This window comes from Enhydra lutris, unplaced genomic scaffold (assembly GCF_002288905.1).
Source record: "Enhydra lutris kenyoni isolate GAN:26980312 unplaced genomic scaffold, ASM228890v2 scaffoldscaffold3, whole genome shotgun sequence".
Taxonomy (NCBI): Eukaryota; Metazoa; Chordata; class Mammalia; order Carnivora; family Mustelidae; genus Enhydra; species Enhydra lutris.
In genome coordinates, this window is record NW_019154087.1 from 39,974,996 (window position 1) to 39,998,261 (window position 23,266).

Sequence of the window (23,266 nt, forward strand, 5' to 3'; positions counted from 1 at the left end):
GAGAAGGTTAATTTCTTCTGTCTTCCCTTAAAGAAGGGAAAGTGAATACCAGACATGCAAAAACATTGGTCATCCACTTTGGTGCTGTTAGAGGCAAAAAAGATTAAAATGCCCTTTACATATTAAGGTCAGGGATGGGGAATGGGGCAAGCACATAAGTAACTAGTACAAGCAACAAGTGACCCAGGTTATAATGTATATGTGGAGCAGATAAGACATGAAGAGTGGGCTGAAGGTCTATAGATGGCAGAAGTAAGAGTTTAAACTTGTTCCAGTAGGTGGAAGGAACTAAAATTTGTCAGGAAAGGAGTGGCTTGCACTGGAGTTCTAAATTAGAAAACTTGACATCCATGAGTTGGATAAACTGAAGGAGAGAAGAATCAGAAGAGGTTGTTTTTGTTTCATGAGTCTGTTCATTCAACAAGCATTTATTGAATGCCTGCTATGAAGCCAGGCAGTATTCTATGAGCTAAAGAAATAGCATTGGGGAAAAAAAAAATCCATGCTTTTAAGGAGTTGGACTTTAGGCCAAGGGACACAGTAAACAATTAAGGAAACTAATATGCCATTTGATGATAGATTCTGCAAGAATATTAAACCCTGATAAGGACTTGATATTAATGGTATATGAAAGAAGAGAGGGAAGTTCAGCGCATTGTTTCGTACAGAAAAGGGAAGGGAGGTCCCTCTGAGCTGGCATTGGAGCTGAGATCAGATGATGTGGTGGAGCAAGCTATGGAAACTTCTGGGGCAAGAGAGCATTCCCGGCAGAGGGAACAGCAAGTGAAAAGGTCCTGAGTCTCACACTTGCTAGCTTGCTTATGATGGTAGATCACTATTTTCAAACCTCTCAGCACAGCAAAAAATGTAGAGCTTCTCCAAGTCAAGACTATGAATGAAGAAAGCATAGTGGACTAGATTATCAAAGAAAAGTACAGATATTAAGATTAGATCTGAAATCACCGCAATAATATACAGACACCTACACCAATCTTAAAGCGATAAATACTGTGGCAAAAATAAAGCAGATTTATAGTAATTGGGGAAGTTGATTTTGAGGAAAGCCTCTCCAAAGAAGTGACAGAAGAGCTACAGGAAACCCTAAATATTAAGATCTAGTGTCCAAACACTAAAGCTTAATGATGTAGAAAATGATCTTTGATTTAACCAGTTTTTGTGATAATTCCATGCTGGTTCCTGTTTTAAGTTGACTTACCATTTTCTGTAAAGCAATTTGTAATATACTTGAATGACAATTAAGGATCTATCTGTGAATATTATAGTTGCAGTTTACAAAGTAAATGTAATAAGTTCAGAATATATCCAGAGTTTGACTGCGTCTCACTTCAATTGTTTCCCTGATCGATGCCAAAGAATCACAGATTTCTTCCCAAAAGTATACATAATGAAGGTCTAGAAAGCACTATTTTCCTATTCAATTTGTTCTGCTTATTTATGTAAAGATAACATCCTATTGCTTTTGCATTTTAAGAAAACATATCTTTTTCTTTACAGTAAAATTAAGATTCATTTTGCAGGTAGCAATAAGTCAGAGGAGAGTCTTATGGAATTGTAAAGAGTAGTCTGTAATCTGCCAGTCACATTATTTGGGTTCTGGTTGTGTGCAAAGTAGCACTGTTCTGTACATTCTTTCCTATAGAAGGCCTTAGGCACACGCTAATACCTCAACTTGTGATCATATCAATATTGCTGTCTCAACTTACAGTCATATCAATATTGTTCTCTGTCATCGGTTCTCCTTGTCACTAAGTCTAACCAAATCACTTGTTGTGGGTTGGACCCCAGCACACCAAATACAGCTCTCTGAACAGCTATCTCCCTTATCATAATAGCTTCTTTTCAACCTACCCTCACCCACCATTATATGCCTCAGGTCATAAGAAAATGTATTATTATCTGATTCCTAATGTCATAGAAATCCATCACATTTCTTTAATGGCTGGAAATTAATACTAATGGGATGGGAGATGTAGGAGTCAACATTGCTATGTTTATTCATTTAACAAATACATACTAAATACCAACTAGATGCTGAGGATACTTTGATCAAATCCTTGCCTTCATGAACCTCAAAGTCTACTGGGAGTGATAGACAAATATAAATAAAATCGTTAATTACAAATTTGAATAAATACTGTGATTTTTAAAAAGCAGGTTAATACAAGAAGAGCATAGTCAGGGACAGCCACTTGAGATGGAATTATCAAAGGAGGTCTCTCTGAGGAAGTGACAGAGGAGCTTAAGGATAAGAATACAGCAGCCGTGCTAATAAAAAAAAAAAAAAAAAAAAAGGAAAGTCATTCCAGAAAGAGAAAACATAAATGGTGAATACTTGAAGGTAGGAAGGGGCTTGGAGTAAAAGAAGGCTAATGAGGCATAGTGAGGCAGAGGGTAAATGGTGGGAGTTGGAGGTTAGAGAAGTAGGGAAGAGCTGAGTCAGGGCTGTGTAGGTTATGGCAAAGTGTTTATAGTCCAGGAATAATGGTAAGACCTTGATAGAGGAGTGATGTCATTCCATTTATGTATACAAACCTTGTAGAAGGTATAATGATTGAAATAATTTAGGTGAACAATGGCTATGACTGTGGTGACTATGTATATATAACTGAATGAATCCCAGTTTATTTTGACTGCACTTGATGGTGGGTTTGATGTGGGCAGGAAAGGGAAGAATTAAGGCAGATTAAGACATTGGGTTGAGCAACTAGGTGCCCTCTGCCAGTCAGGGGAAGACTCAAGGACTGACAGATGGTTTTTTGCTAATAAAGTATAAGCTCAGGTTTGGACATACTAAGTAGAAGCTTATTAGACAGCCAAGTAGAGTTGCCAAGTAGATAGGTAAATAAAAGTGACGTGAACTCAGGAGAAACATCAAAGACAAGTGGAATTTGGGAGTCATTAGCGTATTGGTTGATTTAAAATCCATGAGAGTGATTGAGATCATTGTACCATTTGGGAAAGGAAGACTGATTTACATCAACTCTTGCATCATTCCAACTTCATTTATTCAACATGTATTTATTGAGCTCCTACTAGACTAGGCCCTTTTCTGTGGCATTGTAGTCACAGTAGTGAGTAAAGGAAACCCATCATTTGCTTTCATAGAACTTCTATTTAGTTAACGAAGCAAAAAAATAACCAATAAGCAAAAATTAACCAATAACCATAAATTTATTGTAGAGAGGAGAAGGAGCAACAAAGGAGACTATATGGAGTTGGTCAGTGAGATAGGATTTTTTTTTTCCCCCTACTACTGATGTCCTGGCAGCTAATGGAAGAGAGTAGTTCAAGAATAACTAGTTATCTGGATCAGATGTTGCTAAGAACCTGAGGAAGAAGGAGACCAAGCTGGGATTGTTTCATCACTATCTGCAGAGTGGTGACAAGAAACAAAACAGATTTGAGGGCTTTGAAAATAAAGAAGTAGGGATAGTGATGATAGCTGTTTTGAAGGAGTTAGCTATAAAGGAAAGCCAAGAAATGGACCATAACTAGTAGGAGGAATGAGATTAAGGAAGTATTGTTTTTAAAAACAAACCAAAAAGATACAATTCCAGAGCATGCTTGTGATTAATGGGAGCAATCTAGTAGAGAGGGAATGAGGGAATAATTGAGGGAATGAAATCCTTGAGAAAATAAGAGGAGATAAGATCCCCAGGGGTGCGTGGAGGGAATGGCTGATGGGACCAGCATCTTCTCTTTCACTGTAACTGGAGAGAAGGCAGGAAGGATGGAATGTCTGTAGACAGGTTTGTAAATTTGGGGCAGGGGGGTGAGTAGCATCTGTTCCAGTGCTGTTTTGTCAATGGGCTATGCAGTGATAATGGAAGGAAAGGGGTTTGAGAAAAGAAAGGTCATAAAAGAAAGGTCATAAAAGTCAAGTTACTAAAGAAGTATAGCAGAATTGCTATGCATTAGAGAGGACTCACTTAAGATTTATGGTAATAAATTTAACATGAAACAGTCAACAAATTATATACTTTTTCCCCAACCACTTTCATTCGCTTAATTCCCAGCACAGAGAAGGCATATAGCTGGGTTCGTCCAATGTTGTACTTTTTCCAGATGAATACAATGATTAGAAACAGGATGAAGAAAATTAAGTGTATTAGCAAAGGAATGAAGAATCATGAAATGTAAGCTGATTAAGGAGAGAACTAAAAACAAGAAGAATGGCCAGGGGATCATGAATGGTTAGAAAAGGGATATTACTCATTCCTTTGGTTTATCCATTCATTTCAACAGTTGAGCCCCTACTAGGTGCCAAACATGGTTCTAGCCCTGTGGATCTATTCATGAGCAAGACTGACCCAGTCCTCTCACAGGATAGGGTGAGATGGACAGAGAATTAGAACCAGTATTTTCTTTTAATTTTTTTTCTTAGTATGGTTGACCCACAATGTTGATTAATTTCAGATGTACCGCGTAGTGGTTCAACAAGTTTATATACTGTCCTGCCACACAACTGTGGCTACCATGTGCCCTCATACAACACTATTACAGTATCCTTGACTATATTCCTTATGCTGAGCCTTGTATTCCCATTCATTCCATAACCAGAAGCCTGTATCTCCCACACCCCTTCCCCTATTTTGCCATGCTACACACTCCCTCCCCTCTGGCAACTATTAGTTTTAGAATCAGTAAGTATTAAAGTCAGGTTTTGCTGATGGCTGTGAAGAAATACAGAGTAGGGGCAGAGAGAGCTGTAAGTGGGAGGAGAGAGCAGTGAAAATTTAGATAAGGTGTTCCAGGAAGGGAATTCTCTTCAGTGAAATTAAACAAAGACCTGGATGAAATGAGGAAACAAGCCTGTGAATAACTGGGGAGTAGTGTGCTCTGCTGAAGAAGCAGGGAGTGCTCTTCCATCTTTTCATGGCATTAGTAGTTGAATAGTAAGACCTATTGTATTTTTAAATGGTGTTTTCAGAATACCAAGGTGACACAGCTAGTTTAAGCAATCGGTTGTTGCACAAAAGTCATTAGAGTGAGCAGTCAATTCAGTTAACTCTCATTTAAGCAGATGAAATGTTTAAATATAAATATACCCTATAATCAGGTCTGATGTGTTTATCATTACCTTCTCCAATGACTAGCATTGGAATGCCACACATGATAGCGTTCAGTTAATATCCATTGAGTGAATTCTTATGTCCACATACATTTTAATACTTATAAACAGGAATCATTCCCCATTCAAACCTTTTCAGAGAAGTTCTAAGGGTGGAGTGCAAACAAACCCAAGGTCTTTTCCTTTGCTCTGGGAGTGTGGGGGTTTAAATGACTTATTTTTTTAAAAATTAGATATTATTCTGATGCCATAAGATAAACCTGTTCAAAATATAAAATGTATTATTTTTTAGAATGTTTACCAAGTTGTGCAACCATTACCTAATTCCAGAACATTTTTCTCACCCTAAAAAGAAACCCATATAGACTGGACCCATTAGGAATCGTTCCCCTCCTTCTAGCCTCTACAGCCACTAATGGCACTCTATCACTGTCTTATTCCAGACATTTAATATATATGTGGACTCACACAATACATGTTGCTTTATGTTTGGCTTTTTTCACTTAGTGTGATGTTTTCAAGGTGAATCTATGTTTAGCAGGTATTCATACTTCAGTCCTCTTTATACCTGAGTAATACTCCATTGTGTGGTTATACCATATTTTCTTTATCCATTCATCATTTTATAGACATTTGGGTTGTTTCCACTTTTTGGCTACTATAAATAATGCTGCTATGACTATTTGTCTAGTTTTTGTGTGGACCTTTGTTTTTTAATTCTCCTAGGTACATACCCACCAGAGTAAATGGCTTTTTAAAGACATAACTGTGAAAAAGTTTTATCTTAAAAATATTTCTCACTTAACTCCATAATATATCTGTCTTAAAGAATACGTGAAGTTATTTCCAGTACTTATTTAAGCTACTAGTGGAATGTATTAATTTTCTCCAGAAATCTGAGTAACATTAGCCCTGCAGGAGATGTTCCCTCTGTGGCTCCAGAGCCCCTGGGCTCACTGCCCATTACATGGGTGGAGGCCAGTACTTTGCAGCAGTCTCGTGGGGGCATTGGGAATGCAACTCTGAACAGGTGGTGGGTTACCTTTTTGTCAACAAATATTGCTTCTTCCTGAAAGAATCTGAAAATCTCGAAATTTAAGACCCGGAAAATTTTCTTGGAGCTCATTTAATCCAATGCCTTTGTTTTAGAAATCTTTGAACCAAGGGATGTCCAAAAGGTTAAAATGCCTGCGTGGGTTCCTAGAGCTGGTTGGTTAGAGAACCAGGATGAGGAGTCAGATCTCTTGATTGCCACTTCAGTGCCCTGACTCCTAAATTTCATTTTGTCTCTGTTGTCTGAATGTGAAGTCCTGAAACAAAAAAATAAACATAATTCATGTAAGTGGCATTTTCAGTTATAAGTTTACAGAAAAGTTTTTCAGAGTTTTATAGGGAACGCTAACTATCACATTTGTACTCATTAATTCACAGGGACAGGGTGGGGGAGATAAGAGTAATAAAAAAGCACTATCCCTTTTAGCCTATGCATAAGGAGGAAAGAATTGTAGGCATTTGTAAACACTCAGATAATCATAAACAAAAGTCATCGATTCCTGTCAGCTTCCCTTAAGAGTCAGTCTTATTTCTTATCACATTTTAACATTTACATCCCAGTAGTTTTAAAAGGGGGTTGAAGGATTAAGCATGATTATATTATCCAAGTGTAGTCAAATTACGCAATAGATTATACAGTTTAATCACTTGGATCCCCTAAATGTCATGCTGGATATAGTTGATCCCTCTCACAGTGAGTCAGAAGTGGGAATGGGTTCATTCACTATTTCCAGTAAGCAGCTTACGGCCAGCAGGTGTTGTGACTTGTGGGAAAGGGCAGGACTGGAATGCTTGCTTATTTGGAGAGCTCAGAAATGTACCCGTGGGTCCTTCCGTAGAGCTGTACGTGAGGCCACAGGCAGCTGAGAGTGTTGGCAGTACCACAACCACCCCCAGCTTAGAGGAGGCTCTTGATGCCCTCTGAGTCTGGTCATATCACTCCCTAGCACAAAGCCGGGAACAGGTGCCATGTACAGCCTTGTGGTCCAGGCACGGGTCTTAGCTCTGCCACTCTCTGTGTGATCTTGGGCACATCACCTCAGATGTCCTCAAGTCCCCCACCTGTAAAATTAGAGAGGAGTGGGGCAGACTAGCTAATTTTTTTAAACTCTTGGATTTAAAATATAATCTGAGGGTTTTGAAGAGGTGGGGGGGTTGGAGGTTAGGAGAGCCAGGTGGTGGGTATTAAGGAGGGCATGTATTGCATGGAGCATTGGGTGTGGTGCAAAACCAATGAATTCTGTTACGCTGAAAAGAAATTAAAAAAATTATATATATATATATATATATATATAATAAATAAAATGTTATGGCTCTACAAACTAGTGGTTTAAGATGTCAAGTGTATTAGATATTGGAGATATAATATAAAGGTAATACAAGTTTATAAAGTTAGACAGAGCCATCTATGAGTTCTGTGTGACTTTGGCCAAGTTACTTAACTTCTGTAAGATTTTATGTTATCCTTAAAAGGGGAGTGATGATAATACTACCTATCCCTAATAGGGCTATGTGGGGGCAAAACTGGCATTAATGCAAAGACTTTAATATAGTGCTTCATATATCCTAAGATTCAGTACGTATTTTTTAGTAGCAAGTAGTAGTAGTATTTTCTTAAGGATATTTTATACTAATAATATCCTGTTCTCTTTAGAATTAAGTAAAATCTCAGCAAAATTTAATAATATTGTAAAGTATTTGACTAAAATATTCTTTAAAAGATTATAATTAATTAACCCTTAAGTAAACTGGGGGTAAAAATCCATGATTTTGATAATGGAGTGGTGGATAATGGGCAAGTTCACTGTTAGAGGTAAAAAATAAGGGAAGAAATGTGATACAGAGGTCAACGTTAATAGAGCAAGTGAAAGAAATTGAACTTATTTTTTCCTTAGTTTTATTGTTGTCTGTAATCTTCCCTATATACATTTATCTCTCTTAATTTGGCAATGAAATCCCTTATGGAAAATTTATCCAAATTAGTGGCAATAGTAGTAGAAAGGCCCTACATTGTATTTTTTTTAATGAAATTATTATTATTTTTATTTAGCATGTAGAAATAAACAGTAAATCCAGTTCCATGTGAGCTGCCTCCTTGTAATTTCTGCTAGCTTTCCAAGTATTATTTTGGTGTGAACCAAGGACTTAGGAGCTTAGTAATTTTGGGAACCAAATACACAGAAATTTTTCCTCAGGATGTTGGTATGAAACTATCACTATTCAACAGTGGTTTGCTAAACTATTTGAAGGAATTTGTTTAAGAAAAAGTATTTACATAATCAGAACCCATTTGTAAAAAACAGTAGTTTGGTGATTGATATCTTAGAGAATTAACTACCTAATTCTCCAAAGAAGAGGGGTGCTATCAGTGGATAGTATAGATGAGACTCTCATTGGTAATCTCTGAATATATGTGTTCTGTGTGCCCCACACCTACTCCATCACCATCTTACCTTACTTCATTGTTGTAGGTGACAAATGAGAAAGGAAACATTTTGATTCCTCATGACAAATCTCAGTGGCTTCTGATATATATAGTTCAATCCAGAAATGCCTTGTCTCCTATGAGAAAATTGCTTTTCACTACATTGTAATATCCAGATAGGGTAATGTTCTTTGATTTCTAATATTTCTTTTGTACTTCTTTTATAGGAGGCCAGTTGTAAGAACCCCTTACCTAACATCCTTCAAACAAAAGACTTAGAAAGAGATATGCAAAAACCATCTCCAAAATCCAGGGTAAGTTGTCTATTGCTTTGGGTTACCATGAGAAACATTTAGCAGGAATCTTGATGTTCTCCTGTTTCCATGCTCTGTTTCTTGCATTTCCCTCAGCCTTTATCTTTGCTTTTATTTTTGGACCTGGTTGCATAAAAAGCAATTTTTATTTAGTACATTTAACCCAAGGTGGTATTCATCCCTAAATTTTCAAGATACTCCTCTTATTTGACAGTAATATTTTTTAGTCCATGGCTTTGCTTCTTCTAAATCAGAATTGTTTGCAGCCTACATCATAGGAAGCAGTCGAATGTAGTAGTCTTTCCTTGATTGCTTTGAGGGGTAAAATACAATGTCCAACTGTCATTTCTCTTTTTCAAAATAGAAATCACTTTATTGATCTTTCATAATTACTAAAATAACACATAATCAATTAAGTAAATTTTAACCAGGAAGAAATAAGATCATACATATGACAGAATAAAGAGTCTAATATGTAAAATTTTGTTTTCCTTATTAAGAAAAATCCAAAATACACATAATTGTTTTGCCAGTGAAAAGAGAAACCCCTTTAACCCATATGTCATGAAAATTTCTTTGATCATTTGTCTAACCAGAAAAATTATTGCATTAATTTTAGAATTCCTTTCCTAATCTTTAATCTTTTAAGTAGTTCTTCTATTTATTTGGGTATATCGAATATTCCTAACTGGCCACCAGAACATTTATAGAGCTATTGTTTTTCCCCATTCTGAAAAAAAAAAATGTTCACCAAATTTTCCTGAGTCCATTGTAGGCAAAATTTTAAAAGAATTCTAATCTCTGATTTTAATTGCAACTTACTGTAAAACTAATTCTGTAAAAGGTAAATAAAGTGAAGTATTGAGTTCATTACTTAATGTCTTGGTTATAGTAAGTCTGGTTTATTTTTAAAAGAAATAAAAAAACCTTTCTTTATAAAACCTATTCCACCTTGATTTTTTTCCTGGAAAATTACCCAAACTATCCAGCGTGCTTTCCTTTTCAGATACAAATTATTTTTTGTATCTTTTTCTCTGAAATATTTGTGTCTGCAAACCTATGTGTAATTAACTCAAATGTATAATAGAAATTTTGTTTATTGTGAATTAATAAAAATTCAGTGTAAAAAATACACTCATAAACAAATACCTTGAAAAGGGTAGGATTGGAGGGAAATCATTAGGTAGCATTTACTTATTAATTCCATATATTAGTGTAACTACCTTTATGTGATGAGACCCTAGAAGAATTAATTCCTAAATAAAGATAATCTCAAAACCCATCATAAAAGTTGTTTGACGGGATTGTATTACTTTTATGAAATTAATCCTATTTGGAATTTTCAGGTATGTACAGAATCAATAATGTGTATTTATTATCCTCTGTGAGTCTCACTGTATGGTTCATGAATAAACTAATCCAATAGAGAAATTGCTTCATTAGTTAAGCTTTGGTTTTTAATTTAAGCTTCTCTGTGGCCTTACATAACCAAGTTTACATTTACATGAGCAAACTAAGCTCTGCTTAGTTTATGGGTGATTAAAATCCTTGTAATTTCAAATCCCAGATATGAGGCAGAGCATGTGAGCTATAAGAGATTATAAAGAACTAACCCTTTCACCAGGGTTGTATCTTGAGGTCTTTTTTCTTTCAGTTGATCTTGGAAGGCTAAAGCTGAGAACATCTTCAAAATATGGTTGATGTGTCCTTTCTAGAGTGACTTTGTGAGCTATGAAAATGATGTGTATCCTTGATATTAAAGTTACTCCATTTGGCCTTCATAGCTGTCTTTCTCAGATATCTCTAGTTACAGCTGTGTTTGCGTTGGACAGCTAAGTATCTGTGATCCCTATACAGCTGGAGATGTAAAATGGTAATCCAGAAATGGCATATTTCCATTGACTCTGGAGATGTCTCTCTAGTCTAAGCCATCTGTCCCCATCTGTGTTCCCTCTGCCAGTTTTTGTCACTGTTCTTAGGCAATAGGAAGGATTATATTTCTCTTCCTTAGGTAGGAAAGCCACTTCTTGATTTGAGTCCAAGCTAGGGGGAAAAAAAAAAAAGATACCTCATTTCACAGTGCCATGACACCTCCAGGATGAGCAAGGATCACCAGCCCTGGCAGCTTGGTAGCTCAAGGAATATTCTTTGACCATTTCATGCCCAACACCAATACTGTGTAGAGTATGTATGCAAGCAAATAATTGGAATGATGATGAAGAGAACATCTAAATAGATTTATAAAGAGGTATAGAGCATAAAAAGACACAGCTCCTATGACCTGAAACACTTAAGACTACAGAAAGACGTCTTTTTTCTACTAAACACAGGTACTCTAAACAAGCCTCATAAGCCATATTCATTGGCCACAGTATAAACCCAGAAATGAGGGTAGACAGTTATTTTCCTTCTTTCTACTGTGTGGGTATGTTCTGGACTTCCCAGTGTAGTTGCTGTGTTCTTGACCTCAGCAAAAGAATTCAAGGTCAGGTCACTGTATGAGAATGAATATCAAATTCGTTCAGTGCTAGGATGAAGGTATAAAATAAAAGGTTATGTGTTGTCGTTCCTGACTTATCAGTAGATAAAACTATGCTGATAAAAATTTAAATTATAAGCACGTAATAGTTTTAGTTAGTCATTGGACTCTCTTAATACTTTTATGGAGGTTTCTTTTAGGATACAAAGTCATATTAACTAAAAATTGTGTGATAAGGATAATGCAGTTTTCAAATACACTGTTTTGTAATAGCAACAACTGATAAATTATTTTTCTTTCAAAGGTTAATGGTTTCATGGATCATGAATTATTTATGGAGATTTTCCTCAATAATGAGAATAGTTGTCACAGTTGTATTTTCTTAAGTGTTTTTAAAAATACTTCTAGGGGCGCCTGGGTGGCTCAGTGGGTTAAGCTTCTGCCTTCGGCTCAGGTCATGATCTCAGGGTCCTGGGATCTTCCCGCATCGGGCTCGCTGCTCAGCAGGGAGCCTGCTTCCTCCCCTCTCTCTCTGCCTGCCTCTCTCCTTACTTGTGATCTCTCTCTGTCAGATAAATAAATAAATTCTTTAAAAAAATAAAAATAAAAATACTTCTATCTACTAGCAAAGTAAACTAGAAATTTTAAATAATGTAGGGTTTTGAGAAAATTTAATGGCAGTATAATTTTCAGTAAGTGAATTAATATAAAGAGTAATTTAATAAGCATTAAATTTTACCAAGCTTCTAAGTTGTTTTTAAAAATATTGTTGATGGTCATGCATATATTGTACATTGCCTTAATTAATGTGTACATTCTAATTCTTGTCTATTTTTTCCCAGTTAATGTTATTTCTACTATGCATCTCCCTGCATCAAGCTAGTTTGCATCCTTATTTTTCTAATAAAAGTAATAGTAGAAGTAATGGTGATAATTATAGCTAACATTGATCAAATGCCAGACACTATGTTAATTACTTAATGTAGAGCTTTTTTTTTCTGTTCAATATGCTCTATCAATATTCACTTTCAGTAAGACTATAGGACAGTTTATTTAGGTATCATTCCATATTTTTCCAATATTTGGGTTATCTTCAATATTTAGATCATTTCAAATATTTTGTCAATACAAACATTTTTAAGTGACTAATTTTCACATGACACCTTTTGTGCACACATGGGAAGTACAGTCATAAATATGTACATCTTTAACTTGTCCCAACTTTGCAAATACTTTAAGATGCTGTACCAGTTTACATGCTTAACAGCTGAAGATGAGTGTTTCCATTTTTCACATCCTCACCAACCCTTATTAATATCAGAGTTGTTTCCCCACTCTAATGAGTGTGAGATGCATCTTGCGGTTGCCTTAACTTGGATTTCTCTAACTTCTAGTTGTGGCAGAGACATTTATTATTTGCTCAATACCTATGTGTTTCTCCAATGTTTCCCAACCCCATTGCAGTTAGCTGAGACCAGCTAGCTACTTCTGACCAGTAGGCCATGAGCAGAAATGATGAATGTGGCTTCAAGGGCAGAGAATTCAAAAATTGTGCATAATTCTCTAGCCCTTTCTTACAGTACAGCAATTAGACAGTGGAGCATGGGTCCTTTAGTGGTTTTTATGAAGCGGAGAGCCCCCTGTCAAATTCCACTGAATTTGTGTAATGACTGAGAAATAAACCTGTTTTATTAAGCTACTCAGATTTCTGGGTTAATTTGTACCTTCACTGTAATGTAGTTATCCCGATTAATTTTATGAGGGCAGCTTTTCATGCGTTCATTAAGCTTTGGTCATATCTGTGATCATTAATCTGTGTACTACTTTTTCCTGTCATTGCCAATTTTATTATTGGATTGTTTGCTTTTTTCCGAGTATTCTGTGTGAGTTTATTAGCTGTTGTCAGTTATATGTGTCTCAAATACTTTCTCCCAATTTTTTAGTTTTCTTTTTATATGGAATATGGTGACTTTTAATGTATGAAAGCTTTTTTTTTTTTTTTAAGAAACCTTCTTTTATGGTATATAAGTTGTTTTTATTTGTTTTTCTGTGAATTACTTTTAGTAATCAGTTCATCATCCTTTTTTTTTTTTTAAAGATTTTATTTATTTATTTGACAGAGATCACAAGTAGGCAGAGAGGCAGGCAGAGAGAGGAAGAAGCAGGCTCCCCGCTGAGTAGAGAGCCCAATGTGGGGCTCCATCCCAGGACCCTGGGATCATGACCCGAGCTGAAGGCAGAGGCTTTAACCCACTGAGCCACCCAGGTGCCCCTGTATAAAAGCTTTTTATTTTAATGTTGTCAAATTAATTAGTCTTTAGTTTTTGTATTTCTTACATCTTGTTTGAGAAATCCTCATGTACCTTGAGGTCATTAAGAAAGTCTTTTTGTTTTCCAACGGTTTTAAATTTTGCTTTGCATATATGTTGGTCTTAATCCATCTGAAGTTGAATTCTGTGAAGCATAAAGTAGGAATCTGATTTTATGTATAAAAATCAATCAACTTAGCATATTTGTTCAATAGTTCATCTTTTCCCCACTTTTTGCAATGTCCTTTTCATTATATGTCAAATGTTTTATGTGTGTTTTGGGGCTGTGTTACTGGTTGCTCTATTTGTTTAACTCATGTCATTACCACAATATTCTAATTAGTGATATCTGTTAGAACCAGTTTCTTCAGTTCTGTTTCCCTTCTTGAAAGTTATTTTGGGTCTATTGCTTTGCAGTTGAATATTGTCGAGTTTCATGAGAAATTTTAGTTAGAATTTAAATTAATTGATAGAGTCATTTCATGAGAATTGGTATTCCATTCATGACCATCATAGAACTCTCCACTTGCTCACAACCTCTTTAATGTCTTTTGATTTTTTTAATGTAGTTTTCTTCTTAAATGTCCTAGGGTAGCACACATTTTGTACATATTATAAGTGAAATACTTATGATGTCTTCAAACTTTGTTACGGGTATTTAATGTTGTAACTAATTTTTATTGTTGACATTTATATTAAGAAGCCTTGCCAAATTCTCATTAGTTCTAATATTTTGCTGATAACTTCTCTTTGATTTCCTTTGTAGACAGTCATATCATCTGGAAATAATGAGCCTGTTTGCTTTTTTTCATGCCTTTAATCATTTAATATCTTTTTTCTTGTGCTATGTTCTAGAGGTTAAATAGAAATGGCAATAGCATGCCTTCTTGAATTCCTTCCTGCTTTTAAGGGAAAGTATCTACATTTGACTTTTAAGTATCATCATGGCATATTTTTTTCTTACTTTTTTTGAAATATTTTCACAATGCCAGGTGTATAACAGACCTTCAATAAAAACTTGAAAATGAACAAAATATTTAATCATTTTTGTTTCATCTGAGAGTAATTAGTGTCAACATGTTTTCATTGTATGTTTTTCTTCACACATACACTTACTAGGTTTATAATATTTGCTCTAAGTGTTTGTTAGATAGGCTTTGTAAGCTTAAGGAGGTTCCCTTCTATTTATAGTTTGTTTAGAATTTTTATCTGGTGTGAAAGTTAACTTTTAACAGATGTTTTCTTTTGTGTCTGTAAAGATAATTGCATGATTTTTCTAAGTCTTTTCTTGTGGGGGGAGATACACTGAAAATTTTTCTAAACTTTAATAATGCAATACTGGATCAGTTCTGAAGCTGATCTTGCTACATATTTTTTTAAACATTTTTTTAAAGATTTGATTTCCTTATTTGAGAGAGAATGAGAAAGAGAGAGAGAGGGAGGTCACAAGCAAAAGTTGTGGAAGGAGAGGAATAAGCAGGCTCCCCACTTGAGCAGGAAGCCAGATGGGGGACTTGGGGCTTGATTTGGAAAACCCTGGAATCATGACCTGAGGCAAAGAGATGCTTAACTGACAGCCACCCACGTGTCCTTGGTACATATTTTTAAATACCTTGCGAGTTTTGGATAGCTTCTATTTTGTTTAGCATTTTTGCATCTACATTTTGTCTGCTTTGGGTGTGAAGGTTATGTATACTGTTCTAACAACATGAGGTGAGGAATAGTTTAAGATCAGGATTATCAGTTCCTTCAATATTTGGCAGAATGTACCTATAAAACCATTTGGGTCTGGTGAGATTTATTGATTTATTTAAATTTTGTTTTTTAAATTTCTTTATTAATTTATTTTTTAATTTAAATATTATTTTTAAAATTTGTTTTGATGAGTTGATTTTTAACTACTGATTCAGTATCTTTAATGCTTATCTTTAATCCTATTCATGTTTTCTGTTTTTTTCTGAATTAGTTTTGATGTTATATTTTCTGGAATATTACCTATTTTATTTCAATTTACTGGCATAAAGTATTTCAGTGTTTCCTCTTACTTTTAAAAATCTTTATTTTATCTGTAGTTTTAAACTTTTTTCATTTTTAATATTATCTTTTGGGAGCCTTTTTCTTGTTTGCTTTTGATAGCTTGCCAGAGACTTTATTAGTCTTTGCAAAGAACCAGATTTTAGTTTTTGTTGATTCTTTGTTGTATCATCATTTTCCATTTCATTGATCTCTCATTATTACTTCCTTTCTTCTTTGTATCTATTATTCATAAGGTAGATCTTTTTTTCTAATGTCTGTGACCTTTTCCTCCATAACTGTATACTGTAAATATTTTTTCGTGTGGTTTGACACTAAAGCTTGATGATCTGTTCTTTTGACTGTATTTGCTCTATTTACTAAAAGCCTTCTTTGATGTGTTCAGGGTCCTTTATTATATTTGAGAACTTTCTTCTAGAATCCTGTCATTTCCTTCCTTCCTTCCTTTTTATGTGTTCTGTTTTATTTTGTTTTTGTTTTTTTTTTTGGTAATACTTTCCCAATGCCAGACATGTAGTGAACCATTGATAAATTCTTGAGAATGAACAAATGAATTAATCAATTTTTTTCTCTTACTCTATATGAAAAGCAATGAGTGTCTGTGTGTGTGTGGTTATGGGAAATTTGCTTTTGTAAGAATCTAGTCAAATTTAGTACATTTTTTTTCATTTGGAAGGGGTTCAGTAACTATTAAACACATAATTATATCTGGAATTTAAGACTTTGGGTTTTTTATATTTATCTTTTCCTGATTTAATCTCTCTTCAGCTTTTCTTAAAATAATTTTCCATCTGCTTTTTCTGCCTCCATATGTTTATATATATGAATATATGTTTATTTTACTAGATAGAAAATGCTTTGTATCTTGTCAACTCTCTGGTAGGTACTGGATGATAACATTCTCTGTTTATTTTTTGCCTCTTCCATTATCTTAGGAAATCACTTTGCAAAGCTATCCCTTCAGTGCTTAGCAGCATGAGATTTTAAAAAATTAATAATTTTGTTCATTGATCATTAGAGTGATCAATGATCACTCTAAATCTTATTTGATTTCCGAAGTCACCACTGAACTCTTGGAATCTCTTTAGAATTAATGACTGGTAGATTTAGTTACTTGGGTAATATTTTTGTGTGTTTTGTGAGATTTTTAAATATATTTATAATATGTTATTATTACACTATCAAGTAAAAATATAATACAGGATTTAAAACTTATTTTAAATAATAATGCAAAATATCATGTATCTGGGTATACCTATGTTATCTCTCAATCTAGTAATTCAGCCCGCTTAACTCCTGTTTCTCTTTCCAGCTACTATAAACAATTGTAATTATAGGTCAAGGAATAGAAGGACCTTATGAGAGTATCTGTAGATTAGCACTCCCATGGAATCTAGTATATAGCCAGCCTGGTCTCATAGTCCTGACCACCCAGCTTGCTAAGACTGGGTTTATACACCTGATCCCTGACCTTCTTCTCCAGCCTGAAACATCCCCTCTTGCATATCTGCCCTGCTTTGATAAACACCCTGAATTGTTGGCTATTTCATCATTATATCCCATGCCAGGTGATAGGGATGCAAATTTGAAAAGCCATTGTCTCCTACCTTAAAGAACTAGGTTGGAGACTAGACATGTATACAAAACATCATGTGTGCTAGACTGACTTTCTGATCTCAGATCAGTGGTTGGGTTCCCCATCATATTTCTCAAACAATCAAGTTTTAGCCTGATTTTTTTGATTTTTCACTGACCCTAAAGATCTCACTGGCCTTTTTGTTCTAACTTTTGCCTTGTCCTACAATTATGACCAAAGTCTAATCAAAGTTATTAATGCTGACTGCTATAACAAAAATCCCTATAACCACTGGATTTATTTTTAAAAGTTTATTTCCCACTCCAGTCATTGTGTGAGGGAGGTAGGGAGGAATTGGTAAGCAGCAAGCCCCAAAGCAGTGACTGAGATCACAGGCTGCTTCCATTCTTCACCTGTGTCCTCTAAAAAGTGTTTGGTTCTAATATTGGCAGTGAACAAAGAAAAGAAGAAGTGTGTGCGAAGTTCACAGGCACTTAATCACCTCAGCACATAGAGTCCCTTCTATTCACATTTCAGAATTTAGTAACATCCATGAGAATCTGCAAAATGTACCTTTCCAATGTGCCTAGGAAGAGGAGAGTGAAATGGGAGTTGGGGAATACATAACATTATTGTTGCCCCAGCCTACCCTTCTGTTTGCCAAATATATTTTTCCATTTCTCTTACTATACAGAAAACACACTCAGTCCTTCTGCAAGGATGAAACTCCAAAGAACCAACCAGTCATTACAACTAGCTCGAGCTCTCAAATTTCTGGGTGATGTATCAGTACTCTATCAGGGCTTAACATGGTTCCTCTTGATCTTAGAATCTATGAAGTAAAAAGACAGACTATCCCTCTATCCCCTCACACATCCATATACAAATGGGACACTAAAACAGTCCCGTTCACACACCAGGATGTGCACGTGCACAGGAAGCCGGGGCAGTGCTTTGATCAGGCCTAGATTATGCTTTCTGCAAGGAACTCCATTGTTTTCTCTCTGGCCACTGCCTTCTCCTTTTAGAATCCCCTCCTTTTCATTATTGCCCTTGAAGTGTGTATAGGGAGTGTGTCTTTCTTAGACTACAGCTTGCTGCCTGTTTGAGAAGTTTGGTGACTCAGGGATTGTTTTGTTTTTGGTTTTGTTGTTTTTTTTTTTTTAATTTTTTAAATTTATTTTCAGCATAACAGTATTCATTGTTTTTGCAGGGATTGTTTTAACTCTTGAACAGCAGAGTCGTTTCTTAAGTCTGTGCTAGTGGTTTTTTCATGGTAGTGGTGACGGTTAGTTGGTTTGTTAAATGTGGTTTGAAGGGTTGACAGTAAATTCCTTCCAAAATGTGACAGTGTAATTGATTCTGATCTAATTGCTTTCAGGCAGTTCTGTGAGCTAGTTATTATACCCAAAGTAGGTCATCCTTTCCTCTGCCTTCCAGATCTCAGGAGAATTCCTCATTGGAAGAAATTAACCAGAACCCTAGTGACAAGGGATTCCCAGGAACAGTTTCCAGGGTTTAAGTCCCTGCAGTACACAGCTATCTTATAAGATCCTATGAAATTATGTTTCAAATAAGTAAAATAGACTGAATGTGCTATGAAATTGATTAGAGCTAGCTTTGTAGAAGAATGAGAATTTAAGTCAACATTTTAAAAAGAAGAATTGGACAACTGGACAGAGGAAGGATTTCAGTTGGAGTGGCATAAACAGGGACCAGAATGAGAAAATGAGCATCCTATGTTCTGTAAGATTTATAGACCATGGGCAGAAGGTTTATGAAGGGAAGTAGTAGGAGATAAATTCTGAAAGAGAGGTTGCAGCCAAATAGTAGAGGTGTTTGATTATTAAATCTTGCATAACAATTGCCATGTGATGTGATAAAATTTATTGAATGAAATAAACAGTAAACTAAGAGAAAACTAATTTAGAGAATAAAAGGAAATCAGTTCTTTCTGTAACAGAAGGTTTTGAAATAACAACAAAAAAGGCACAAATATGAACAAAAAGATAATTACTAGAAGGCTTTTTTTTTGGCTAGGTCACATGACAAGAAAAAGGAATGAAAAGATTTCTGGCTTTATAGTCTAGCAGAAGCAAGTCTGTCATTTAATGTAGTGTATCCTTAGGTACATTGCAGAATACTTAATATCTCAGTATTCTAATTTATAAAAGACAGATAAGAATTTAATCATGATATAGCTGACACTGAGTATTTACTCTATGCTGGACACTGTGGAAAATACTTTCAGTATTACTTCATTAAATCGTCAAAACACTATAGGATAGAAATGATCTTTGTCAGTCCATATAGCCTTCATTATACCTCAATAATAAGCAAACCCAGAATCCTAGTGGCCTAAAACATTTATTTCTTGCTTATCCTGCCTGCCCAATTTAGATTGACAAGCTGCCTCAGCTTGTCGCCCAGCTGCCTGTGCTAACAGGTTGACGTCACTGACAGAGCAGCCGGTCTCAGTGGCCAGTTACTGTGCCCAAAGAAAACGGAAGAGTCCTGTAGAATCTTGCACTGACAATTAAAAGCTCTGGCCCAGAAGTAATTCTATCACTTTTGCTCATAATTCATTGCCCAGACTAATCCCATTACCCAACCCATCACAATAGGGACAGGAAATACAACTCTAGGATCAATCTGGAGGGAACTTTACCAATCTTTGGTAAACAGGAGTCAGTCTACTGTATTTTCCTTCCATCTTGATAAATGAGAAAATGGAGTGGAGGCTTAGGCTTATTAACTCTCTCAAGGTTATATAGATAAGTAACAGATGACATTTGATCATGAAGCTCAAATGCTTTACCCTCATATTGCCTCCCATTGCTGTAGTCCTGTATGCTACATTTGCATATACCTCCTTTGCAAAGTAGTTGTGAGAATGAACGATAATCTGTGTAAGTTGTCGGTATATAGCCTGGGTCATGGAGTAAGCATGTAGGGCTTAGTGGAAGTTCTTTCTTTTTTTTATTCTTATTTTACTTCTTTCCCAATAACTCAGTCTTTTTTAAGTGTGAAAGCTCTGAACTGGTTTTATAGTGATCGTATTTTTCTCCATGTTGACAGCTGTTATTCTGATACCAATATTAGACGTTTTGTATGTAAAGAAATCCAGTTGCACACAAATGACTCGCATCAGCCATCCTGAAAACCATTTTATATGTCAACTAAGCATATGAAGCAAAGCACTCTATCAGGCTAGCCTACCAAACTCTCAATCTGATAAGCTAAATAGGCTTTCGTGGAGTATCCTAGGAATCTCTCACCCTACCTACAAGGTGGCTATTGCTATAGAAAATTACATGCAAGTTTCATATCATCAGGCCTTGAGAGTTTGGACTTTTTGCTCATTGTGATAACAGATGTTTATTCATTGTCCCATGCTATCACATGTAGATATAAATTTGCTTGATTGTTGGGGACTCTTGTACCTAGAATTTATAGGCATTAAATAGCTCTATAAATGCTAGAGAAGATGCTTAAAGCAATCTTTTCCTACATCTATGTGGATGTAGTTGAGACAGATATATTCATGTTTTAAAAGCAATTTTCTTTTACTTTCCCTTAATGTGCTGTTAAAAGCATTTCTGTGTTGGTAACGCTTCATAGTAACAGTAATGATCATTGTCATATTTTGTATTCCAGATGTTTTCAATGTTATAATATTATTCAATATTTTAAGTACTGTTTGGTCAAATACTTTTCAGCATGAGCTTTATTTCTTATTTAGAATTATATCCCAGGATAGATTGCTAAAAGTGGTTTCACTGGTTCAAAAGTTATATGTTTATGGCCCTTAACACCCATTGCTAAGTTAAATTTTTACTTAAGAGTTATAAAAATTTACACAACCACTGGAAAATATGAGAGTGCTAATTGCACATATCCTTGCCGGCATTAGGTGTTATCTTTGTGAACAAGGAAGACAGAAAAATAAGACCCAGTTCTAAATCACATATGATGGAATTCCATCTATTTCTCTAGGATTTACATTTTCATTTCTGTGAAATATTTTTCAGTGTAACGTACTTTTAGTTCTCAGTTGCAATCTTAGTATTTTTTTTAGGTTTATTTTGTTGTTTGGGTTTTTTCATTTAATAATAAACCTAAACCTACTCTTTAGGTTTATTTTGTTGTTTGGGTTTTTTCATTTTAAGTTTTATTTTTTATTTTTTGTGTATTTTTTTAAGTTTTTACTTAAATTCTAGTTAGTGAACATACAATGTTTTATTAGTCTCAGGTATACCATATAGTGATTTAGTACTTCCATACAACACCAGGTGCTCATCACAGCAACTGCACTCCTTAATCCCCATCACCTATCTCACCCTTCCCCACCTCCCATCAGTTTGTTCTCCATAGTTAAGAGTCTGTTTCTTGGTTTGCCTCTCTTTCTCTCTCTCATTTCCCCTTTGCTTGTTTGTTTTGTTTCTTAAATTCCAAATATGAGTGAAATCATGTGGTATTTTTTTTTCTCTAACTTATTTCACTAGGCATTATATATTAGCTCCATCCATGTCACTGCAAATGAGAAGATTTCCTTCTTTTTGTGTCTGAATAATATCCCACTGTATATACACCACCTCTGTTTTATCCATTCATCAATCGATGGACATAGGCTGTTTCCATATCTTGACTATTGTAAATAATGCTACTGTAAACATAGGGGGTGCACATATCTCTTTGAATTAGTGTTTTTGTATTCTTTGGGTAAACACCCAGTAGAGCAAGCGCTAGATGGTAAGGTAATTCTATTTTTAACTTTTTGAGGAAGCTCCATACTTTTTTCCACAATGACTGCACCAGTTTGCTCTCCCACCGACAGTGCACGAGGGTTCCTTTTACTCCACATCCTTGTCAACACCTGTTATTTCTTGTGTTGTTAACTTTAGCCATTCTAACAGGTGTGAATTGATATCTCATTGTGTTTTGATTTGCATTTCCCTGATGGTAAGTGATGATGAACAGCTCTTCCTGTGTCTGTTGGCCATCTGTACGTCTTTGGAAAAATATTGTTCGTGTCTTCTGCCCACTTTTTAATTGGATTATTTATAGTTTGGGCATTGAGTTGTATAAGTTCTTTATGTATGTTAGATACTGATTCTTTATCAGATATGTCATTTGCAAATATCTTCTCCCATCCCATAGGTTGCCTTCTAGTTTTGTTGATTGTTCCCTCTTCTGTACAGAGCTTGTTATTTTGATGTAGTCCCAATAGTTCATTTTTGCTTTTGTTTCCTTTGCCTCAGGAAACATATCTAGAAAGAAGTTGCTAAGGTTGATGTCAAAAAGTTACTGCTTCTATTCTCTTATAGGATTTTTATGGTTTCATGTCTCACATTTAGATCTTTAATCTATTTTGAATTTATTTTTATGTATGGTGTAAGTAAGTGGCCCAGTCTCACTCTTTTGCATGTTGCTGTCCAGTTTTCCCAACACCATTGGTTGAAGAGACTCTTTCTGCTATCAGATATTCTTTCCTGCCTTGCTGAAGATTAATTGACCATGGAATTTTTGGTTTATTTCTGGATTTTCTATTCTGCTCCATTGAGCTGTGTCTGTTTTTGTGCCAGTACCATACCATTTTGATTACTACAGCTGTGCAATAACTTGAAGTTTGAAATTGTGATATCTCCAGCTTTGCTTTGCTTTTTTAAGATTGCTTTTGCTATTCAAGTTTAAATTTTAATCATTATTGTTCATTTTCATAACAGAAATGTTGTGTCCTTAGGGAAGAAGAAAGCAAACAGAAATAATTTTTGTTAGATCATAAGCTCAGGATAGAAACATAAATTTAGATACCAAAGTTTCAGTTTAGAGTTAATCTTGGATTTTGAAAATTGGCATAATTGAAGAGAATGTAAATACATAAATTACACATATTACTACAACTGGTTCTTTTGCATCTTGGCCCATAGTGATTTTGCTTACATATTCTAAATTTTGTCCACCTTCTGATGTTGGTCCTTTTG

General features: G+C 35.2%; 1 protein-coding gene across 3 annotated transcripts in view; it reads left to right on the top strand.

The window, feature by feature from the left end:
* LOC111156558 (family with sequence similarity 13 member A) overlaps window positions 1-23,266 on the top strand; it is a 335,168-nt gene that overhangs the window by 151,818 nt on the left and 160,084 nt on the right. For all 3 annotated transcript variants that reach the window (XM_022517539.1, XM_022517545.1, XM_022517554.1), the window contains one exon: window positions 8,798-8,884. In XM_022517539.1, coding sequence (XP_022373247.1) covers window positions 8,798-8,884 — 87 coding nt within the window. The remainder of the gene's footprint in view (window positions 1-8,797; window positions 8,885-23,266) is intronic.